We start from the raw sequence: 24,104 nt of genomic DNA, 5'->3' as shown, positions 1-24,104 counted from the left end.
GGAAATCAAATAATATAAAAAAGAATTATACATCATAACCGAGGAGATCCCAGGTATGCAAGCCTAGTTCAACAATCAAAAATCAGCCAGGCGCGGTGGCTCACGCCTGTAATCCCAGCACTTTGGGAGGCCGAGACGGGTGGATCATGAGGTCAGGAGATCGACACCATCCTGGCTAACACGGTGAAACCCCGTCTCTACTAAAACACACACAAAAAATTAGCCGGGTGAGGTGGCGGGCACCTGTAGTCCCAGCTACTCGGGAGGCTGAGGCAGGAAAGTGACGTGAACCCGGGAGGCGGAACTTGCAGTGAGCCGAGATCGCGCCACTGCACTCCAGCCTGGGCGACAGAGCGAGACTCTGTCTCAAAAAAAAAAAAAAAAAAAAAAAAATCAAAAATCAATTAATGTAATCTATCACATCAACAGACTACAAAAAAAAAAAAAAACCAAAAAAACATGTGATCATATCAATAGATGCAAAAAAAAAAAAACTGACAAAAATCCAACACCCATTCATGATAAAAATTCCCAGTAAACTAGAGAAAAACATTCTCAACTTGATAAAAATAAAATAAAAGTTAAAAAAACCTTAAAAAACACCTTAGCTAACATCATACTTAATAGTAAGAAGCCAGAAGCCTTTCCACTAAGACCAGGAATAAGGCAAGGACGTCTCCTCCCCCCACTGTTTTTCAACGTCATACTGTGAGTCCTAGCTAATGCAATTAAGACACGAAAAGGAAATAAAATGTATACAGATTGGGAGGAAATAAAAACTGTCTTTTGTTTGTGAATGACATGATCACCTATGCAGAAAATCCAAAAGAACTGACAAAAAAATTCCTGGAACTAATAAAAGATGACAGCATACATATTTATTACATAAATGTTAACTGCTTTCCTATACACTAGCAACGAACTAGTAGAATTTGAAATTTAAAACAATACTATCTACATTAACACCCCCATATATGAAATAAGTTAGGTATAAATCTAACAAAATATATATAACATCTACATGTGAGAAAACCACAAAACTCTGAGAAAGAAATAAAAGAAAATCAAATAAATAGAGAGATATTCAATGTTCATGGATAGGAAGACTCAACACTGTCAAAACGTCAGTTCTTCCCAACTTCACCTATACATTCAATTTAATACCAATCAAAATCCCAGCCAAGTTCTTAATTTAGATACTGACAAACTGATTTTAAAGATTACACAGGCTGGGCATGGTGGCTCATGCCTGCAGTCCCAGCACTTTGGGAGGCAGAGGCAGGTGGATCATTTGAAATTAGACGTTTCAGACCAGTCTGGCCAACATGGTGAAACCTCATCTCTATTAAAAATACAAACATTAGCTGGGCACAATGGCGTACACTTGTAATCCCAGCTACCTTGGAGGCTGAGGAGAGAGAATCGCTTGAATTCGGGAGGTAGGGGTTGCCGTGAGCCAAAATCATGCCACTGCACTCCAGCCTGGGTGACAGAGAGGGACTCTGTCTCAAACAAAAAAATAATATTAAAAAAAAAATAAAGTTTACACAAAGAGACAAAAGACCCAGAACAACCAACTCAATCTTGAAAAATAAGAATAAAGAGAGAAGGCACTGTCCAATTTCATTACTTAATAAAGCAGTAGTCACCAAGACAGTGATTACTGGTGAAAGAACAGACAAACAGATCAGCAGAACAGAGATTCGGAAAACTGACCCACATACATATAGCCAAACTAATCTTTGACAAAGGAACAATGGCATCACGATGAAGCAAAGATAGTCTTTTCACAAATGGTGCTGGAACAATTGGGTATTTACATGCAAAAAAATGAATCTCAACAAAGACATTACACCTTTCACAAAAATTAACTGAAAATGGATCACAGACCTAAATGTAAAATGCAAAGCTATAAAACTCCTAGAAGATAACACTGGAGAAAAATCTAGAAGGTACAAGATCAGCACACAAAAAATCAGATGTTTCTAAACACCAGCAATAAACAATCCAAACTGTAAATTAAGAAAGCAATTCCATTCACAACAGCATCTAAAAGACTAAAGTACTTGGGAATAAATCTAATCAAGGAAGTGAAAGACATACTGAAAACTACAAAACACTGTTGAAAGAAAGAAGACCAAAAGACCTAAAAGAATGGACAGACATCCTGTGTCTTCATGAATATGAAGACTTAACATTGCAAAGGTATCAATTCTACCCAAAGTGACCTGCAGATTCAACAAAATCCCTCTCAAAATTTCAACAGCCTTTTCTAAAGAAATGGAAAAGCTGATCCTCAAATTCATATAGAATTGCCAAGGGCCTCAGACAAAAAAATCTTGAAAGAGAAGAATTAAGTTGAAGGACTAACACTTCCCAACGTCCTACAAAGACAAGTGATTAAAGCAGTCTGGCGCTGTCAAAAAGACAGACAAATAGACCAATGGGCTAGAACAGAGAAGCCAGAAATAAACCCTCACATACATGATAAATTGATTTCTGATAAAAGTGCCAAAACCATTCAATGAAGAAAGAACAGCCTTTTTAATAAATAGTGCTGAGAAAATTTAATATCCACATGCAAAAGAATGATGTTAGTTAGACCCTTACCTAACATCACATATAAAAATAAACTCAAAACAAATCAACAGGCCGGGCGCGGTGGCTCACGCTTGTAATCCTAGCACTTTGGGAGGCCGAGACAGGTGGATCATGAGGTCAGGAGATGGAGACCATCCTGGCTAACACGGTGAAACCTCGTCTCTACTAAAAATACAAAAAAATTAGCCGGGTGTAGTGGCGGGCGCCTGTAGTCTCAGTTACTCGGGAGGCTGAGGCAGGAGAACAGCATGAACCCAGGAGGTGGAGCTTGCAGTGAACCCAGATCGCGCCATTGCACTCCAGCCTGAGCGACAGAGAGAGACTCTGTCTCCAAAAAAAAATAAAAAATAAAAAATAAAAAAATTCAACCATCGTTTTCTCTTTTTCCCTTTTTTCTTTTTCTCTCACAAAGTCACAGATCAACAATCTAAATGTAAGAGCTAACTCTATAAAACTCTTGGAAGAAAACAGGAAAATCTTCATGACACTGAATTTGACAACAATTTCACAGACATAAAAACAAAAGCACAGCTAGTAATATAAAAATAGATCACATTACATCATAATTTAAAATTTTTGCACATTAAAGGACAATATCAAGAAAGTAAAAGACAATCTACAGAATGAGAGAAAAATTTACAATTCAGACATTTGGTAAGGAATTAATATCCAGATGACATAAAGAACTCTACAATTCAACAACAACAAAAAAACTCAATTAAAAAGTGGGCAAAGGCCTTAAACGAACATTTCCCCAAGGACGACATACATGAAAAGATGTTCAGTATCACTAGTCTTCAGGACAATGCAAATCAAAACCACAACGAGATACTACTTCATACTCATTAGGATAACTGTAATTTAAAAAGGGAAAAAAGTAAAGAGTGTTAAATAGGATGTGGAAAAATTGGAATCCTAGTGTTTTGCTGGTGGATGTAAACTGGTGCAGCTGCTATGAAAAACACTATGGCAACTCCTCAAAACATTAAACACAGAATTACCATACGACCCAGCAATTTCACTCCTACATATATACCCAAAAAAACTGAAAGCTAGGACTCGAACAGGTATTTGTACGCTGATGTTCACAGCAGCATTACACTCAAAAGCCAAAAGACAGAAACACCCAAGTGTCCACTGAAGGATGAGGGAATAAATAAAATGTGGTATATATAATAGAATATTATTCAGCCATAAGAAAGAATGAAATGTTGATATATGCTATGACATGAACAGACCTTGAAAACCTCATGCTTAATAAAATAAGACAGACACAGAAGGCCAAATATTGTATGATTCCACTTATATGAGCATACCCAGAGTAGGCAAATTCATAGAGACAGAAAGTAGAATGGTAGTTGCCATGAGTTGGAAGGCAGGAGGGAATTGAGGTTTGTTGTTTAATGGGCAAAGTTTTAGTTTTACAAGATGAAGAGTCCTGAAGATTGGCTGTACAATGTAAATGTACTTAACATTATTGAACTGTACACTTAAAAATGATTAAGCCACCACCAGGCGTGGTGGCTCACTCCTGTAATCCCAGCACTTTGGGAAGCCAAGGCAGGCAGATCACTTGAGGCCAGGAGTTTGAGACCAGCCTGACCAACATGGTGAAACTCCATCTCTACTAAAAATACAAAAATTAACCAGGTGGTGATGTGCACTTGTAATCCCAGCTACTCGGGAGGCTGAGACAGAATTGCTTGAACCTGGGAGGCAGAGGTTGCAGTGAGCTAAGATCGCACCATTGCACTCCAGCCTGGGCGACAGAGTGACACTATGTCTCAAAAAAAAAAAAAAAAAAAAAAAAAAAAAGATTAAGATAGTAAATTTTATGTTATATGTATTTTACAAGTTAAAATTTAAATTAAAAATATATTTAACATACAAAACAGAGATGCACAGAATAAAGCAAAAAACCAAGCATTATTTTAATCAATACTGGACAAATGGGTCTAAGTCAGAAAAAATTAACCCACATGCAAAATTCAAATCACAGTTTATAAAACTGTAATAACATTACTAAAAAAGGGGCATAATGAATAGGTATGAATCCGAAATAACTACCAAGCTTCAGGCACAGGAGAAACGGGGTACTATTAAGAAACAGAAAAAACAGAAACAATGAAAAACAAGTATGTTTGAGCAAGGTAAAAGATCCGTTTGCTTTTTCATTTAATGACTGGACACTGGGCTAAAGAACTTTCCAAATGACTAATCTAAATGCAAGTCATTAAATACTTAAATGCAAGAAAATGTATAATTGTATGAAAGATACTTACAAACATATTGAAACATTATCAGTAGTGACTTTTTTACTTTTTCTGTATTTTTCAGAAGTCAACAGTAACTGTTACTTTAAAAAAATATATATCATATAAACACAAAAGATACCTTGTTCGTTTTTTCATAGGAAATGTAAAAAAAATGCATAACTTACGCTGCTGAGATCTGGAACGATACCCTTCACATTTTCTATTTCTTTCTCAATTCCCCAAGTACCAGAGGAAAATGGTAACAGACCACCTGTGTGCCTTCTACTACCTCCAGCACCAACAGAATTACCTGAAAAAATAAAGAAAAACGTTAACGGAGCCACATCAAATCTGAGTAATCTAACATAATAACTGTTTCTTGCTAGTCAAATTATTTTATGTAAACCTAATACTTAGCACTCCTATGACAAATTTAGCCATTTTCATTGAGAGAAAATAAGCAACAGTAAGAGGCAATAATAAACATGATAAACTGCTACCATACAGAAAGAATTCATATTTAATTATTGATGTCTGGATAGAATATAATTATTTGTAATATTCAATCCAAGAAATATATACTACAGTATTTCTACTAACACTAATTTACTTAGCTATTATTAAAAGCTCTTTTGAAAAGTTTTAGACTGTCTAAAGACCTGAGGAACTAGAAGAGTTAATATATGCTAAATCATACCAGAGAAATTTTTTTTTTTTCCAGATGGCTGAATAGGAACAGCTCCAGTCTACAGCTCCCAGCGTGAGCAACGCAGAAGACGGGTGATTTCTGCATCTCCAACTGAGGTACCAGGTTCATCTCACTGGGGCTTGTCAGACAGTGGGTGCAGGACAGTGGGTACAGCCCACCGAGTGTGAGCTGATGCAGGGCGAGGCATTGCCTCACCCGGGAAGCTCAAGGGGTCAGGGAATTCCCTTTCCGAGACAAAGGAAGCTGTGACAGACGGCACCTAGAAAATCAGGTCATTCCCACCCTAATACTGCGCTTTTCCAAGGGTCTTAGCAAATGGCACACCAGGTGATTATATCCCACGCCTGGCTCAGAGGGTCCCACGCCCACCGAGCTAACACAGCAGTCTGAGATCGAACTGCAAGGCGGCACTGAGGCTCAGGGAGGGGCGGCCGGCCATTGCTGAGGCTTGAGTAGGTAAACAAAGTGGCCGGGAAGCTCAAACTGGGTGGAGCCCACTGCAGCTCAAGGAGACATGCCTGTCTCTGTAGAATCTACCTCTGGGAAGAGGACACAGCCGAACAAAAGGTAGCAGAAACCTCTGTAGACTTAAATGTTCCTGTCTGACAGCTTTGAAGAGAGTAGTGGTTCTCCCAGCACGGACTTTGAGAACTGAGAACAGACAGACTGCCTCCTCAAGTGGGTCCCTGACCCCCAAGCAGCCTAACTGGGAGGCACCCCCTGAGTAGGGGCAGACTGACACCTCAGAGGGATGGGTCTCCCTCTGAGACGAAGCTTCCAGAGAAGCTTCCAGCAACTTTTGCTGTTCAGCAATATTCATGGTTCTGCAGCCTCCGCTGCGGATACCCAGCAAAAAGGGTCTGGAGTGGACCTCCAGCAAACTCCAACAGACCTTCAGCTGAGGGTCCTGACTGTCAGAAGGAAAACTAACAAACAGAAAGGACATCCACACCAAAACCCCATCAGTACGTCACCATCATCAAAGACCAGAGGTAGATAAAACCACAAAGATGGGGAAAAAACAGAGCAGAAAAGCTGTAAATTCTAAAAATCAGAACGCCTTTCTCCCCTCCAAAGGAACGCAGCTCCTTGCCAGCAATGGAACAATGCTAGATGGAGAATGACTTTGACGAGTTGAGACAAGAAGGCTTCAGACGATCAAAATTCTCCAAGCTAAAGGAGGAAGTTCAAACCCATCGCAAAGAAGCTAAAAACCTTGAAAAAAGATTAGACGAATGGCTAACTAGAATAACAAGTGTAGAGAAGTCCTTAAATGACCTGACGGAGCTGAAAACCATGGCACAAGAACTACGTGACGCACGCACAAGCTTCAGTAGCCGATTCGATCAAGTGGAAGAAAGAGTATTGGTGAGTGAAGATCAAATGAATGAAATGAGCAAGAAGAGAAGTTTAGAGAAAAAAGAGTAAAAAGAAACGAACAAAGTCTCCAAGAAATATGGGACTATGTGAAAAGACCAAATCTACGTCTGATTGGTGTACCTGAAAGTGACGGGAAGAATGGAACCAAGTTGGAAAGCACTCTGCAGGATATTATCCAGGAGAACATCCCCAACCTAGCAAGGCAGGCCAACATTCAAATGCAGGAAATACAGAGAACGCCAAAAAGATACTCCTCGAGAAGAGCAACTCCAAGACACATAATTGTCAGATTCACCAAGGTTGGAATGAAGGAAAAAATGTTAAGGGCAGCCAGAGAGAAAGGTTGGGCTACCCACAAAGGGAGGCCCATCAGACTAACAGTGGATCTCCCAGTAGAAACTCTACAAGCCAGAAGAGAATGGGGGCCAATATTCAACATTCTTAAAGAAAAGAATTTTCAACCCAGAATTTCATATCCAGCCACTAAACTTCATAAGTGAATGAGAAATAAAATCCTTTTCAGACAAGCAAATGCTGACATTTTGTCACCGCCAGGCCTGCCTTACAAGAGCTCCTGAAGGAAGCACTAAACACAGAAAGGAACAACCAGGCCGGGCGCGGTGGCTCAAGCCTGTAATCCCAGCACTTTGGGAGGCCGAGACGGGTGGATCACGAGGTCAGGAGATCGAGACCATCCTGGATAACACGGTGAAACCCCGTCTCTACAAAGAAATACAAAAAACTAGCCGGGCCGAGGTGGCGGGTGCCTGTAGTCCCAGCTACTCGGGAGGCTGAGGCCGGAGAATGGCGTGAACCCGGGAGGCGGAGCTTGCAGTGAGCTGAGATCCGGCCACTGCACTCCAGCCGGGCGACAGAGCGAGATTCCGTCTCAAAAAAAAAAAAAAAAAAAAAAAAAAAAAAGGAAAGGAACAACCAGTACCAGTCAACGCAAAAACATGCCAAAGTGTAAAGACCATCGATGCTAGGAAGAAACTGCATCAACTAATGAGCAAAATAACCAGCTAACATCAAAATGACAGGATCAAATACACACATAACAATATTAACCTTAAATGTAAATGGGCTAAATGCTCCAATTAAAAGACACAGACTGGCAAATTGGATAGAGTCAAGACCCATCAGTTTGCTGTATTCCGGAGACCCATCTCACATGCAGAGACACAAACAGGCTCAAAATAAAGGGATGGAGGAAGATCTACCAAGCAAATGGAAAACAAAAAAAGCAGGAGTTGCAATCCTAGTCTCTGATAAAATAGACTTTAAACCAACAAAGATCAAAAGAGACAAAGAAGGCCATTACATAATGGTAAAGGGATCAATTCAACAAGAAGAGCTAACTATCCTAAATATATATGCACCCAATATAGGAGCACCCAGATTCATAAAGCAAGTCCTTAGAGACCTACAAAGAGACTTAGACTCCCACAGAATAATAATGGGAGACTTTAACACCCCATTGTCAATATTAGACAGATCAACGAGACAGAAGGTTAACAAGGATATCCAGGACCTGAACTCAGCTCTGCAACAAGCAGACCCAATAGACATCTACAGAACTCTCCACCCCAAATCAACAGAATATACATTCTTCTCAGCACCACATCACACTTATTCCAAAATCGACCACATAGTTGGAAGTAAAGCACTCCTCAGCAAATTTGTAAACAAACAGAAATTATAACAAACTGTCTCTCAGACCACAATGCAATCAAACTAGAACTCGGGAATAAGAAACTCACTCAAAACCGCTCAACTACATGGAAACTGAACAACCTGCTCCTGAATGACTACTGGGTACATGACGAAATGAAGGCAGAAATAAAGATGTTCTTTGAAACCAATGAGAACAAGGACACAACATACCAGAATCTCTGGGAACACATTTAAAGCAGTGTGTAGAGGGAAATTTATAGCACTAAATGCCCACAAGAGAAAGCAGGAAAGATCTAAAAATGACACCCTAATATCACAATTAAAAGAACTAGAAAAGGAAGAGCAAACACATTCAAAAGCTAGCAGAAGGCAAGAAATAACTAAGTTCCGAGCAGAACTGAAGGAGACAGAGACGCAAAAAACCCTTCAAAAAAAATCAATGAATCCAGGAGCTGGTTTTTTGAAAAGATCAACAAAATTGATACACCGCTGGCAAGACTAATAAGGAAGAAAAGAGAGAATAATCAAATAGATGCAATAAAAAATGATAAAGGGGATATCACCATCGAACCCACAGAGATACAAACTACCATCAGAGAACACTATAAACACCTCTACACAAATAAACTAGAAAATCTAGAAGAAATGGATAAATTCCTGGACACATACACTCTCCCAAGACTAAACCAGGAAGAAGTTGAATCCCTGAATAGACCAATAACAGGCTCTAAAATTGAGGCAATAATGAATAGCCTACCAACCAAAAACAGTCCAGGACCAGAAGGATTCACAGTCGAATTCTACCAGAGGTATAAGGAAGAACTGGTACCATTCCTTCTGAAACTATTCCAATCCATAGAAAAACAGGGAATTCTCCCTAACTCATTTTATGAGGCCAACATCATCCTGATACCAAAGCCTGGCAGAGAGACAGCAAAAAAAGAGAATTTTAGATCAATATCCCTGATGAACATCAATGCAAAAATCCTCAATAAAATACTGGCAAACTGAATCCAGCGGCACATCAAAAAGCTTATCCACCATGATCAAGTGGACTTCATCCCTGGGACGCAAGGCCGGTTCAACATACGCAAATCAAGAAATGTAATCCAGCATATAAACAGAACCAAAGACAAAAACCACATGATTATCTCAATAGATACAGAAAAGGCCTTCGACAAAAAATTCAACAGCCCTTCATGCTAAAAACTCTCAATAAATTCGGTATTGATGGGACGTATCTCAAAACAGTAAGAGCTATTTATGACAAACCCACAGCCAATATCGTACTGAATGGGCAAAAACGGGAAGCATTCCCTTTGAAAACTGGCACAAGACACGGATGCCCTCTCTCACCACTCCTATTCAACATAGTGTTGGAAGTTCTGGCCAGGGCAATCAGGCAAGAGAAAGAAAGAAAGGGTATTCAATTAGGAAAAGAGGAAGTCAAATTGTCCCTGTTTGCAGGTGACATGATTGTATGTTTAGAAAACCCCATTGTCTCAGCCCAAAATCTCCTTAAGTTGATAAGCAACTTCAGCAAAGTCTCAGGATACAAAATTAATGTGCAAAAATCACAAGCATTTCTATACACCAATAACAGACAGAGAGCCAAATCATGAGTGAACTCCCATTCACAACTGCTTCAAAGAGAATCAAATACCTAGGAATCCAACTTACAAGGGATATGAAGGACCTCTTCAAGGAAAACTATAAGCCACTGCTCCACAAAATAAAAGAGGACACAAACAAATGGAAGAACATTCCATGCTCATGGATAGGAAGAATCAATATCGTGAAAATGGCCATACTGCCCAAGGTAATTTATAGATTCAATGCCATCCCCATCAAGCTACCAATGACTTTCTTCACAGAATGGAAAAAACTACTTTAAAGTTCATATGGAACCAAAAAAGAGCCTGCATTGCCAAGACAATCCTAAGCCAAAAGAACAAAGTTGGAGGCATCACGCTACCTGACTTCAAACTATACCACAAGGCTACAGTAACCAAAACAGCATGGTACTGGTACCAAAACAGAGATACAGACCAATGGAACAGAACAGAGCCCTCAGAAATAACACCACACATCTACAGTCATCTGATCTTTGACAAACCTGACAAAAGATCCCTGAAAAAAGGATTCCCTATTTAATAAATGGTGCTAGGAAAACTAGCTAGCCATATGTAGAAAACTGAAACTGGATCCCTTCCTTACACCTTACACAAAAATTAATTCAAGATGGAATAAAGACTTAAATGTTAGACCTAAAATCATAAAAGCCCTAGAAAAAAACCTAGGCAATACTAATCAGGACATAGGCATGGGCAAGGACTTCATGTCTAAAACACCAAAAGCAATGGCAACAAAAGTCAAAATTGACAAATGGGATCTAATTAAACTAAAGAGCTTCTGCGCAGCAAAAGAAACTACCATCAGAGTGAACAGAAAACCTACAGAATGGGAAAAAATTTTTGCAATCTACTCATCTGACAAAGGACTAATATCCAGAATCTACAAAGAACTCAAACAAATTTACAAGAAAAAAACAACCCCATCAAAAAGTGTGTGAAGGATATGAACAGACACGTCTCAAAAGAAGACATTTATGCAGCCAACAGACACATGAAAAAACGCTCATCATCACTGGCCATTAGAGAAATGCATATCAAAACCACAATGAGATACCATCTCACACCAGTTAGAATGGCGATCATTAAAAAGTCAGGAAACAACAGGTGCAGGAGAGGATGTGAAGAAACAGGAACACTTTTACACTGTTGGTGGGACTATAAACTGGTTCAACCATTGTGGAAGACAGTGTGGTGATTCCTCAAGGATCTAGAACTAGAAATACCATTTGACCCAGTGATCCCATTACCGGGTATATACCCAAAGGATTATAAATCATGCTGCTATAAAGACACATACACACATATGTTTACTGTGGCACTATTCACAATAGCAAAGACTTGGTACCAACCCAAATGTCCATCAATGATAGACTGGATTAAGAAAACGTGGCACACATACACCATGGAAAACTATGCAGCCATAAAAAAGGATGAGTTCATGTGCTTTGTAGAAACATGGATGAAGCTGGAAACCATCATTCTCAGCAAACTATCGCAGGGACAAAAAACCAAACACCGCATGTTCTCACTCATAGATGGGAACTGAACAATGAGAACACTTGGACACAGGAAGGGGAACATCAAACACCGGGGCCTGTCTTGGGTGGGGGATAGCATTAGGAGATATACCTAATGTAAATGACGAGTTGATGGGTGCAGCACACCAACATGGCACATGTATATATATGTAACAAACCTGCACGTTATACACATGTACCCTTGAACTTAAAGTATAATTAAAAAAAAAAAAAGTTAAAAAAAAAAGGTAAATTCAAAACTAGAACTTAAGAACAAAAGAATCATATTTCTATACTTACTAGTCCCAGGTAGACAAAAAACTTGGCTTTCCTCAGACTCTTTGCGAGTTGTTTCAGAAGAGTGTGAGTCAAGGGAAATCAGAGAGCTGTTATTTTCTGATTGAAACTTGCAGTTTAAGCTACCATTTTCATTTGCCTGTTGAAAAAATATCTTAGCTGTATTAATCTTTTAAATTAAAATGAAATATTTTGAGGGAGAAAATGTGGCTTTACTGAAGGATGCCAGAAAATAAATGTAGAAGGAATTAGAAAAATTGCCATTGTCACCACGAGAGCAATCAGTATTTCTACGAGTCAGCAAGGACACTGAAGCCAGCTAGTGAAGGGTTGTCGGGGAAAAAGATGATCAAAGGGCTGATATCTCATCCCACAGATGACTTATTAATAACAAACAGGAAAAGCTACCTTCACAAGGAGACATAGAGCTGACATCACCTTAGCCAAAATTATCAAAAACAGTTATCGCCAATTATGGGAGAGAGAAACGTCTCCTGGTGTCGGGCAATGAGACGTACACAGCACTGACTGGTTTACCATGAATCCACTCATGAGAAACTGTTTAATCTGTATTCTTGCCAAAATGTTTAATCTAATCTAGTCGGGAGGGAAAACAGATTATGGTTATTTTTCCCTCCTGACTAGATTATGGTTCACTCTACAAAACAAAGGGCCTAGATTTTACAAAATAGATCACGTCATAAAAGAACTACTCCAAATTAAAAGAGAATAAAGAGACAGGATAACCAAAGCCAAGGTTAATCTTTGATTAAATTGTAGACAAAAAATTGTAAGAATAATGGACATTCTGGGAACAACTGGGTAAATGTGAATATGGACTGTACAGTAATTTAAATTATTATATCAAAGTTAGGTAACAGAATTGTGGTTATGCAGGAAAATGTCCTTATCTACAAAAGATAAATGCTGAAGTATTCCAGTGAAATGTCATACTCTCTGTGACTTACTTTGAAATGATTCAGAGAAGAAAGTATTTATCGAGAGAGAAAGAAAACACAAAAGTGGCAAACTTTAGCAACTGGTTAACTGGAGGAAGATGGTGTAGCTGTCCACTGTGTTACTCCTTTAATTTTCTGTAAGTGAGGGAAAGGTACCAAGAAGGAAGAAAGGTAAGCATATCTCATCAATTCATACCTGGGAAACAGAGAGTCCAAAGAAAACCAAAGGCTTACATTTCATGTGAACATCCAAGGAGACCAATAGTAATTTTCTAATGTCAAATATCTGAAAAATCAAAAAGACTGGAACACACCTGACTAAGATCATTTGTGGGTAACTTAAAACCTTTTTCTGGAGGTTCTGGTCCTTCTAGGTCTTCATATATCATTCCTGGAATTGCCAGTTGTTCAAAATAAGCCTCCAAATGATCATCATAAAACATTTCATCATCAATATCATCATCTATTGATAAAATCGAGAAAAAATAGAATATGCTTAAAGTGGTGACTAAGCAATAATTTGTAATTAAAAAGGCTGATAAGACATAAATGAGTCAATGGACTAAGATTTTGGTGGGTTTTTTTGACATGAGAAAACTATTGTAACTTTAGTCAATTATAAATCATTATGAACATTTTAATACAAGATAAATATTGAACCTCTTTGAGAAAACAGGACAGAAACAGACCCTGGCATGTTATCCAAAGTTAGGATACAATAAATGTGGCATCACAAATCAATGAGAAGAGAGGAGACTTTTCAGAAAATGGTGTGGCAAATGGTTACCTCTATCAAAAAAGTATAGATGAGCCTATCACAGGAGAAGTAAAAGGAAAAAAGGGAGGAAAGAGGGAGGAGAGAGGGAAGGCGAAAGGCCACTGCAGGGGTTTTCAATGCTGTAACACCCAGCTCAGCAAGCACCAAATAAAACATGAACTCTCAATCAGTCCTGGTCTTCTAAGTCGGCAATGTCATTTCAGAGGTCAATTTTGCAATCATTAAGAGTCTCAACAACACTTATTACCTATGTCTCAGCAATTCTGTCTACAAGAATCTAGCACACTAAAGCACTCAAAGAGTGGATACATTCAGGTCAGTAATTATTTATCCACTATTCCAAAATCCAAAGACGTCTGAAAACTCCTTTGGTGGCAAAACCTGCTCTCCATGGACGTGATGCTGACTCAGCTCGTCAGCCTGGCTTTCAAAGCCATGCATAATGTGGCCCCATTTCACACTTTTCTGGGCTTATTTACCAATGTGGCCTCCTACAGGTGCTGTAAACTTGCCACACAAAACCCCTGGCTGTTCCCCAAAACACAACCCGCGTGCTTACAGCAGGGCCTTTGCTGATGCTGTTCCTGCTTCCTGACATGTCCTCCTCCTCCCATATCTAAGGCCTGGCACAAGCTCCATCCTTTTTCTAGAAAGCTTCAGTACCTGCCTCAATCAGAGTTAATTTCTCACCCCCTATAATTCCCAGGCACACTTGGGGCCTGTTGGGTTTATGCAACCCAATCTGACAATTGGCTCTGCATCTCTTCTCTGCACCTAAGGTGTCTGAGAGCAGAGGCCAAATATTTCATGGTTCTGACCGGGCGCAGTGGCTCACACCTATAATTCCAGCACTTTGGGAGGCCAACGCAGGCAGATCACTTTAAGTCAGGAGTTCAGACCAGCCTGGCCAACATGCTGAAATCCTGTCTCTACTAAAAATACAAAAATTATCCAGACATGGTGGTGGGCACCTGTAATCCCAGCTACTCAGGAGGTTGAGGCAGGAGAATCACTTGAACCCGGGAGGCGGAGGTTGTGATGAGCGAAGATCACACCACTGTACTCCAGCCCGGGTGACAGAGCGAGATCCCATCTCAAAAAAAAAAAAAAAAAAAATTTCATGGTTCCCCTAATTTCTAAACACAGTGCTATATACCCAATGGCACCTCCAGGTGACTCCTTTATACCCTAACAATGTTAAACTGAGGATGAGTATAATCATATCAGGATAGATATATAGAAATAAATTCTTGAATTCCATCACTTAATAGAAGTGGCCATTTGAGTGCCGGCAGGTAGGAAGAAAAGGTAAGGACAAAAAACCCAAACAGTTGGCATCATAACTACTGCAACAAAGCAGAAGCAAGTGGAGTGGTGAAGAGCAGGGAAACACAGGGTACTCGCAGTGTACCAGAGGAATCTTCCAAGCTTGTCGGCAACACAAGTTTCTCATCTTCTAATAAGCTAGTGTGGCTTAGGTCACTGTTTAGAGTCTTGTCTTCAAAATGTTTTCCAGCATCGAGCACAACAATCTGTAAGAAACAAAATGGTAAGTAAGAGAAGCACATTCAAGGCTCTGAGGAGCACAGTACAAGGCTACAAAAAGGACCAAGTACGTTCTCAACTTCTAATGTGTTCACTATCTGTAAATCACAGCTTAGGCAATAAAGGGCTAGCAATTGTACATGTATTAATAACTTTCCTTTCCCCCATGCCACCTCCCTCACCTGACCTACCCAATAGAGCATCCTTAAAACTTAAGGCTTCTCTCAAACTGTGCACATGCTCAGAGAGGCTCGTAATATAGTAAGTACACAAATACATAACTGAACTTCAGCAACACAAGGCTTCCAAGAAAGTGAAGATAACAAAGCTAGACCCGGCAGCCTGTATCTAAGGAACTCTCTGCACCATTACATCGGAATAATCAATTTCTCTGCTCCACAACCAGGGAACAGGTAACCCTAAAGGGCACACAGCCATTTAATAAGCATACCCAAGGCCCAGAATGAAAATGTAATTATATGTAATATAACGTGATTATATGTCATATATACTACATACATATATGTAAATAACACCAGCATAGGAATTATATTGCAAAATGCACACCAATTTTTAAGACAGAAACATGGAATCTTAATCCAGTTTTACATTTAGAGAGGACAGTGCTGAGCTATTCTCACAAATATTTAAGCACCAGGAGCATCAAAGACTACTATAATCAACTGTTATTTAAAATAGATGATCACTTAGAATATGGCAAATGTTAACAGCTGTGCAATGTAAGCTCTGTGCTTCGAAAGTTTTTATAATACAAAAATTGGGGAAAAAACCTATATGGGAAAGAACAATATGTAAAACGTCCCTGTCTTTTTGGTCACGTTGGCTACTGAGAATGCCGTGTACTCTGCCAGGCTTGGTCCCTGGAAAATGTCTCCATTCTGATAAAGTGGCACAGCTCCACAGGTGAGACGAGACCTACATGTGGTAGCAGCTCCCTTCAGTCTGCTTTCTAACACATTTATTTTCCCCTATTCTCATTTCTTCCTCTTTTTAATCAAGCATCTCATGTTTCTATACTTCTGTTGCTTTCCAGTTTTACTGTCCCTTATATTATTAATTTCAAACATTAATTTCAACTTCACTACACCTGCACTTCCTCTAAAAAGCATCTCTCACACTTGAAACTTACTAGGGGTCACATACTAGGGTGAGCACATAGGGCAGGGCCAACAAACATTTTGTGTAAGGGCCAGATAATAAATACTTCAGGCTTTATGAGCTGTACAATCTCTGTCACAACTTCTCAACTCTGCTATTGTAGCACAAATAACAGCCATAAACAAAACATACACAAACGGGCACAACCGTATTCCAATAAAACTTCACAAAAACAGCCAGCAGACTGGATGCAAGCCATAAACTATGGTTTGCCAATCACTGGCACAGGCAAATAACTTTTACTTTAGACCCTTTTGCAATCATTCTATAAACTTTACAATTCTTACAAAAGTAAAACAAAAAGTGTACCTCTTTTTTATCAGTTTTAACAGTGTTTAGTTTATATTTTGTAAGCAAGTCTCATAAATTCGTGACTGCATGCCTGAAATTCAGGTTTGGTGGTAATGTTGGGCATAAACTGTTTATCTTCTCAGCATCTCTCTTCTGAAGAGACCATCCTTTATACTTCACGTGGTCCAGTAGGGCTGTCACTTGCATTCCTCTATCTGTGCATGTATACACACTCATGCACAAGCACACGCACAGAATTGGACATTAGATCCAGGCTCATCCCAACCCACCCCTTGGCACAGCGATATGCAGAGGGGAGGACACATGAGCCAAGTGAGCTCGTTAGAGCTGTCTTTTTCCTCTTTTCTGATCACAAGTGTTAAGAGTATAGGCTTGTGTTGCCAACAAATGAGACAGATTGCTTATCATTTGACAAATTATTAAGTGACAACTAAGGGCCAAGAACCATTCGAGGCACTCAGGCACTCAGGATACAATGAAACACACACGCGCGCGCGCCCGCACACGCACGTGCGCGCACACACACACACACACACACACAAAGAAATGCTTGCCCTCATGGAGCTAACATTCTAGATGAGGCCAGTACAGAGTGAAGCAGAGCAAACAGATGGACTCAGCTCCGACATTACCAAGCCCAAGAATACAGTCCCAGGCACCAGCACTACCCCTGAACCTTCTCATTACTTGAGAGAAACTCCCATTTTTACTGAAGCTGGGTAAGTTAGAGTTCTACTAGAAAAAAGTAGATGACGTCTAACTCATATTAACACTTATATATGTGAAATATGAACTTTCACTCCCCTATAATACTCCGGAAAACAATAACAAATACATAAAAAGTTACCTTGGGTTCCTTATCATTCATCCATGACTGTAAATGAAAATCAATAGGTGAGTCTGTATAAGAAAACAAAAACAAACTGAGAGACCAAGTTATTTTATCAGCTAAATACGCAACGATACCAAAAAATAACAAGAAATATTTTTCTCTTGAAATAGAATAGAAGCACTTTTAAATGATGTATATGAGTCCATCACAGGTTGGTTGAGTGTTTTTAAATGTTAGGGTGGAGATTCATAAAAAAAACTGTACCAAAGAATTTGAATATGTATCTAATCAAGACTTTACAGCTAACGTTCGCTTTGAAGGAGATGTGCAGAGAGAAATAAGAGAAATGGCACCTTATGACTAAGCAAAGGGACAAACCCAAATAGTGGGACAAACTGCACTGTGACTGATCTAGATTATTTCAACAAGGCACTGACACATGAGACGCAACAAAGGTGCGCAGCATAACAAAACCTCTCTCAGATCCCCATTCACACAAATCAATGCGAACAACTCTATCAGATGATAAAAAAAGAAGCACTAAGTTCGTTAGCTGTGTTAATAGCACTGTGGTTATACAAGAAAATATCCACCCTTCAGGAGATGCATACTGAAATATGCACAAATGGCAACAGAAATTTTAAAATATCAGAAAAAGGTTGGGCACGGTGGCTCAAGCCTGTAATCCGAGCACTTTGGGAGGCTGAGACGGGCGGATCACGAGGTCAGGAGATCGAGACCATCATGGCTAACACGGTGAAACCCCGTCTCTACTAAAAAATACAAAACAAAAACTAGCCGGGCAAGGTGGCAGGTGCCTGTAGTCCCAGCTACTCGGGAGGCTGAGGCAGGAGAATGGCGTAAACCCAGGAGGCGGAGCTTGCAGTGGGCTGAGATCCGGCCACTGCACTCCAGCCTGGGCGACAGAGCGAGACTCTGTCTCAAAAAATAAAAATAAAAAATAAAAAAATAAAATAAAATATCAGAAAAAAGTAGTAAACAGGAGAGATGATGCAAGTATGACAAAATCCTATACCAACGGATAAGTACATGGGAGGTTTTTTAAAATTGATACATACAATTCACATATCATTAATTCATTCTTTCAAAGCATACATTTCAGGGGCTTTAGTATGTTCACTAGGTTGTGCAGCCATCACCACTATTTCCGTTATTCCAAAATGAAACACTATACGCATTAGCAGTCACTCCCCATTCCCGCTACCTGCCAGCCTCTGACAACCAGGAATTTACTTTCTGTTATTTGCTACTCTGTATCTATAGATTTCCCTATGGATAAACAGAGTCATACACTTTGTGGCCTTCGTGTCTTTCTTCTTTCACTTGGCATGTTTTCAGGGCTCACCTGTATTAAAGCACGTATCAGTACTTTGCTCCTTTTTGTGGATGAGTGATACTCCACTCATGTGGCCATACTACAGTTTCTTTGTCCATTCATCAGTTTATTAACATCTGAATTGCTTCCACTTTTTGGCTGTTGTGATGGTGCTATGAATATTCACATACAAGGTTTTGTGTGAGGTCGGACACAGGGGCTCACGCCTGTAATCCCGGCACTTTGGGAGGCTGAGGTGGGTGGATTACTTGAGGTCAGGAGTTTGAGACCATCCTGGCCAATATGGTGAAATCCCGCCTCTACTAAAACTACAAAAAGTAGCTGGGTGTAGTGGTGCACGCTTGCAATCCCAGCTACTCGGGAGGCTGAGGCAGGAGAATCACTAGATCTCAAGAGGCGAAGGTTGCACTGAGCCGAGATCACACCACGCACTTCAGCCTGGGGGACAGACCAAGACTCTGTCTCAAAAAAAACCCACAAGTTTTTGTGTGGACATACGGTTTCCTTTCTCTTGGGTATATACCTAAGAGTGCAAATGCCAAGTAACATGGTAACACAACAGTTAACGTTTTGAGGAACTGTCAAACTGCTTTCCAAAGTGGCTGTGCCACTTTACATTTCTACCAATAATGCAGGAGGATTTCAATTTCTCCACATCCTCGCAAACACGTTATTTTCCATTTTTTAAAAAATTATAGTTAGCCTATCCTATAAAGTGTGAAGCAGCAGCTCACTGTGGTTTTGTTTTTACTGTTTCTTTTTTTTTCTTTTTTTTTTTTTTGAGATGGAGTCTCACTCTGTCACCCGGGCTGGAGTGCAGTGGCGCAATCTCGGCTCACTGCAAGCTCCGCCTCCTGGGTTCAAGCTATTCTCCTGCCTCAACCTCCTAAGCAGCTGGGACTACAGGCGCCCGCCACCACGCCTGGCTAATTTTTTGTATTTTCGGCAGAGACAGGGTTTCACCATGTTAGCCAGGATGGTCTCGATCTCCTGACCTTGTGATCCACCCGCCTGAGCCTCCCAAAGTGCTGAGATTACAGGCGTGAGCCACCATGCCCAGACTTTTTTTTTTTTTTTTTTTTTTCTTGAGACAGTCTCTCTCTGTCATCCAGGCTGGAATGCAGTGGCGCAATCTCGGCTCACTGCAACCTCCGCCTCCCGGGTTCAAGTGATTTTTCTGCCTCAGAAAAATCACCCGAGTAGCTGGGACTACAAGCGTGCACCACTACACTCAGCTAATTTTTGTAGTTTTAATAGAGGTGGAGTTTCACCATATTGGCCAAGCTGGTCTCGAACTCCTGACCTTAAATGATCCACTCACCTCAGTCTCCCAAAGTGCTGGGATTACAGGCATGAACCATTGTGTCCAGCCTCATTGTGGTTCTGAATTGCATTTCCTGGATGTCTAATGATACTGCATATATTTTCATGTGTTTACTGGTCATTTGTACAACTTCTTTTTTTTTGAGACGGAGTTTCGCTCTTATTACCCCGGCTGGAGTGCAATGGCGCGATCTCAGCTCACCGCAACCTCCGCCTACCATGTTCAAGCGGTTCTCCTGCCTCAGCCTCCCACGTAGCTGGGATTACAGGCATGTGCCGCCACGCCCAACTAATTTTGTATTTTTAGTAGAGACGGGGTTTCTCCACGTTGGTCAGGCTGGTCTCAATCTCCCGACCTCAGGTGATCCACCCGCCTCGGCCTCCCAAAGTGCTAGGATTCCAGACGTGAGCCACTGCGCCTGGCCCAGTCTTTTCCCTTTCTTGATAGTGTCTTTTGAAGCACAAAAGTTTTCAATTCTGAAGTCCAATTCATCTATTTTTTTCTTTTATTGCTTATTTGAGTTATAATATCCCCCTTTTCTTTCACATATATAACATTTTTCATCAAGAGAAACACAAACCTCCCTTAAAATTTTTCTAACATATAATGTGCACTCATTCATCAATCTTACAACATACAATCAGGCAAGTCCTTTTGAGTACTGAACTAGTTTGGAGTTACAGAATACCACTGCTATGTAAGTACATAAAATGAACTTTTCAATTTCCAGTTTTGATTTCTTTGACGAAAGAAAGTGAATGCAGAGTACTTAAGAGCAATCAGACAGCAGAAACCTATAATTTTTTTAAACAACTTTCCCTATATTTTTATTTATTTATTTATTTTTGAGACAGGGTCTGGGTCTGTCTCCCAGGCTAGAGTGCAATGGCATGATCACCTTGACGGCCTGGGCTTAAGCAATCCCAACTCAGCCTCCCAAGTAGCTGGGACTTAAGGCGCACAGCACTATGCCCTGCTAATTTTTGTATTTTTTGTAGAGACAGAGTTTCACCTTGTTGCCCAGGCTGATCTTGAACTCCTGGGCTCAAGCCATTCACCCACCTCGATCTCCCAAAGTGCTAGAATTACAGGCGTGAGCCACTGTGCCTGAACCCCCATATTTTTGTAGTTTCTTCTCCACATCTAATTTGAGAGCAATTTTTCTTTTTGAGACAGAATCTCACACTGTCACCCAGGCTGGAGTACAGTGGCACAACCTCAGCTCACTGCAACCTCCGCCTCCCGGGTTCACGCAACTCTCCTGCCTCAGCCTCCCAAGTAGCTGGGATTACAGATAGCCACCACTATGCCTGGCTAATTTTTGTATTTTTAGGAGAGACAGGGTTTCGCCATGTTGGCCAGGCTAGTCTTGAACTTCTGACCTCAGGTGATCTGCCCACCTCGGCCTCACAAAGTGCTGAGGTTACAGGCGTGAGCCACCGTGCCTGGCCCAAGGGTAATTTTTCAAATGCCTTACCCTTGAGTATTTCCAATACATTCAACCTAGTTTTCTTAGAAACAATAATTTATTTTAGAACTTATAATTCACCAGTTTTATTTAAAAAAATAAGCTTAGAAACAAAATTGACTCTCAATAAGAATATAAATTAAATAGTGGAAGAAAAGTGGAAGATGCACTAAAAATAGGCTTGTCTTGAATATAAAGTATGCTGTGGCCATCCGACAGCATGGTTTCCAAAGCAAAGAGAATTTCAGCTTAAATCAGTCAACAAGGTTAAGAGGAGACCTTTTCCTATAAAAGTACTGTAAACATGATATTACCAGGTACAATGCAAACCAAAGCACTTTCAGTTTACAGTATGATAGTACAAAATGAATACATCCAAGCCAGGAATGACGATGCATGCATCCAGTTCCAGCTACTCGAGAGGCTGAGGTGAGAGTATTGCTTGAGCCCAGGAGTTCATGACCAACCTGGGCAACACAGCTAGAATCCATCTCAAAATTAAGGAAAAGGAAAAAAAAAAAGGCCAGGCACAGTGGTTCATGCCCATAATCCCAGCATTTTGGCAGCCCAAGGCACAGCAGATCTCTTGAGCCCAGGAGTTCGAGCCCAGCCTGGGCAACATGGCGAAACCCTGTCTCTACTAAAAACACAAAAAGTTAGCCCAGCATGGTGGTGTGTGCCTGTAGATTCAGCTACTAAGGAGGCTGAGGTGGGAAGATAGGTTGAGCAGCCCAGGAAGTTGAGGCTGCAGTGAGTTGTGATCACACCACTGCACTCCAGCCTGGGCCACAGGAGTGAGCCTCTTCCTTAAAAAAAAAAAAAAAAATTCCAAAGCTGGGGAAATGAAAAAGGAAATAAAAACATATGCATTAAGAAATAATTTCCAATAGTTCAGTACCTTGTGCTTGTTCCAGTGGTGAAGCCCTGTTGAAGAGATCTTGGTCCTGCAAGGATTCTGTAGCTCCGGCTGGCTCCTCTTCTGGTCCTGCTGTCTCCATTTGGGAAGCTGACTGTTTGCTGAGAGCATTTGACAAACGCTGGCTTTCCACATAGCTCTTTTTCCTAGAGATAGAACTTTTTTATTAGGAAAGAGAAGAATGATAAAATGTTAGTTACCTTGGGTAAATCTACAAAATATCTATTAATCAGTTATGCGTTTCACCTCTTAAAAAGAAAAAATGGAAGCAACAAAAATAAACATTTGAGTCTAGCCAGAAAAGTACAACTGCTAACACTGCACGGTATTCGGGGGACTGAATCAACCTTTTGGGTCCAGTGATATACAGTCTACCAAAATCAAAGAGAACGTCATACAGCTGCTCTTTCTCTCAAGCAGCAAAAAGTGGTTTTTTTATTTCCAGAATAAGTATCCTTGAAACCAGGCTACATAATACAGCTTTCTAAAATCTGCAGACTTAAAGGATATTGGCATATTTGCCAAAATAGCCAAATCTCTGAATTAATAAAGGTTTCAATTGTTTTTACTTTTATCCCTAGTCCTGGTTCTTGTCCTTATCTTTCTTTCTGCCTCTGCTGTTTTCTGTGTGGATGAAAGTATTTTTCTTACAGGCAATTTTCCTCCCACCCTACTCCAAAAACTCTTGGGTCTAGAGCAGCTCACCACAGAAAGAGGAGGAGAGGGAATGGAACTTCAGGAAAAAGCCTCTAAATGCAACAAATTCATTACATGACATACTGATACCAAGAGCCAGACTCAAATTTGGCCAGGATGAATTTTTTTTTAAAAGCCCTTCCATATTTCTCAAATCCCAACCCTTCAGGCCTGAGGCAACACTCCAACCCTAACTACAATTTACTTCCCAGTTTCTCCATCTCTTTACTGGAGCTGTAGTACACACAAAGCCACTAGCTTAAGCCAAAGGTGCACTCGTGGGTAGGCACAGGAAAACTTCATTGAGTACAGGGAAGGAAAGGCATAGGTGGAAAGACTATGCATAGTTACAAAGTCAAGGGGTAGGAAGGACAGAAAGGAAAAGAGGTGGGGGAGCAAGATGGTGACAGGAAATAAATAAACAACAAGTCAGGACGTTTAGGTCCATTCCATATTTTAAAGCCCCACCCTGAGAAAAGCATGCAGTATGACCACCAGAACTTTAGAATGACAGGGTCAGTTGAGAGCAGAGCACTCCACATTCACCACCATCCCTCTAAAAAAGCTACTTCGTCAAAACTACAGATATCCTCTATTTTTATTAGCTCAAAACAACTTTTCAAACTAAGTCACAAGTTTCAAGTTAAACAGGAAAGAGCAACTTCCAAGTG

At 40.3% G+C, this 24,104-nt stretch overlaps 1 protein-coding gene across 7 annotated transcripts in view; it reads right to left on the bottom strand.

Moving 5' to 3' along the window:
- The window catches only part of CEP192 (centrosomal protein 192), a 143,262-nt gene that overhangs the window by 105,259 nt on the left and 13,899 nt on the right, over positions 1-24,104 (bottom strand). For 5 of the 7 annotated variants that reach the window (XM_050767533.1, XM_050767535.1, XM_050767537.1 and 2 more), the window contains exons 5-10: positions 22,720-22,895; positions 17,688-17,740; positions 15,216-15,336; positions 13,341-13,489; positions 12,071-12,206; positions 5,042-5,166 (exon numbers count right to left, since the gene is read on the bottom strand). In XM_050767533.1, coding sequence (XP_050623490.1) covers positions 5,042-5,166; positions 12,071-12,206; positions 13,341-13,489; positions 15,216-15,336; positions 17,688-17,740; positions 22,720-22,895 — 760 coding nt within the window. Of the gene's footprint in view, positions 1-5,041; positions 5,167-12,070; positions 12,207-13,340; positions 13,490-15,215; positions 15,337-17,687; positions 17,741-22,719; positions 22,896-24,104 lie in introns of those variants that run through there. The other 2 variants (XM_050767536.1, XM_050767539.1) reach the window with 2 other exon arrangements.

This window comes from Macaca thibetana, chromosome 18 (assembly GCF_024542745.1).
Source record: "Macaca thibetana thibetana isolate TM-01 chromosome 18, ASM2454274v1, whole genome shotgun sequence".
Lineage (NCBI taxonomy): Eukaryota > Metazoa > Chordata > Mammalia > Primates > Cercopithecidae > Macaca > Macaca thibetana.
The sequence above is the reverse complement of the archived record's forward strand: the minus strand, read 5'-3'. Positions and strand labels throughout refer to the sequence as shown.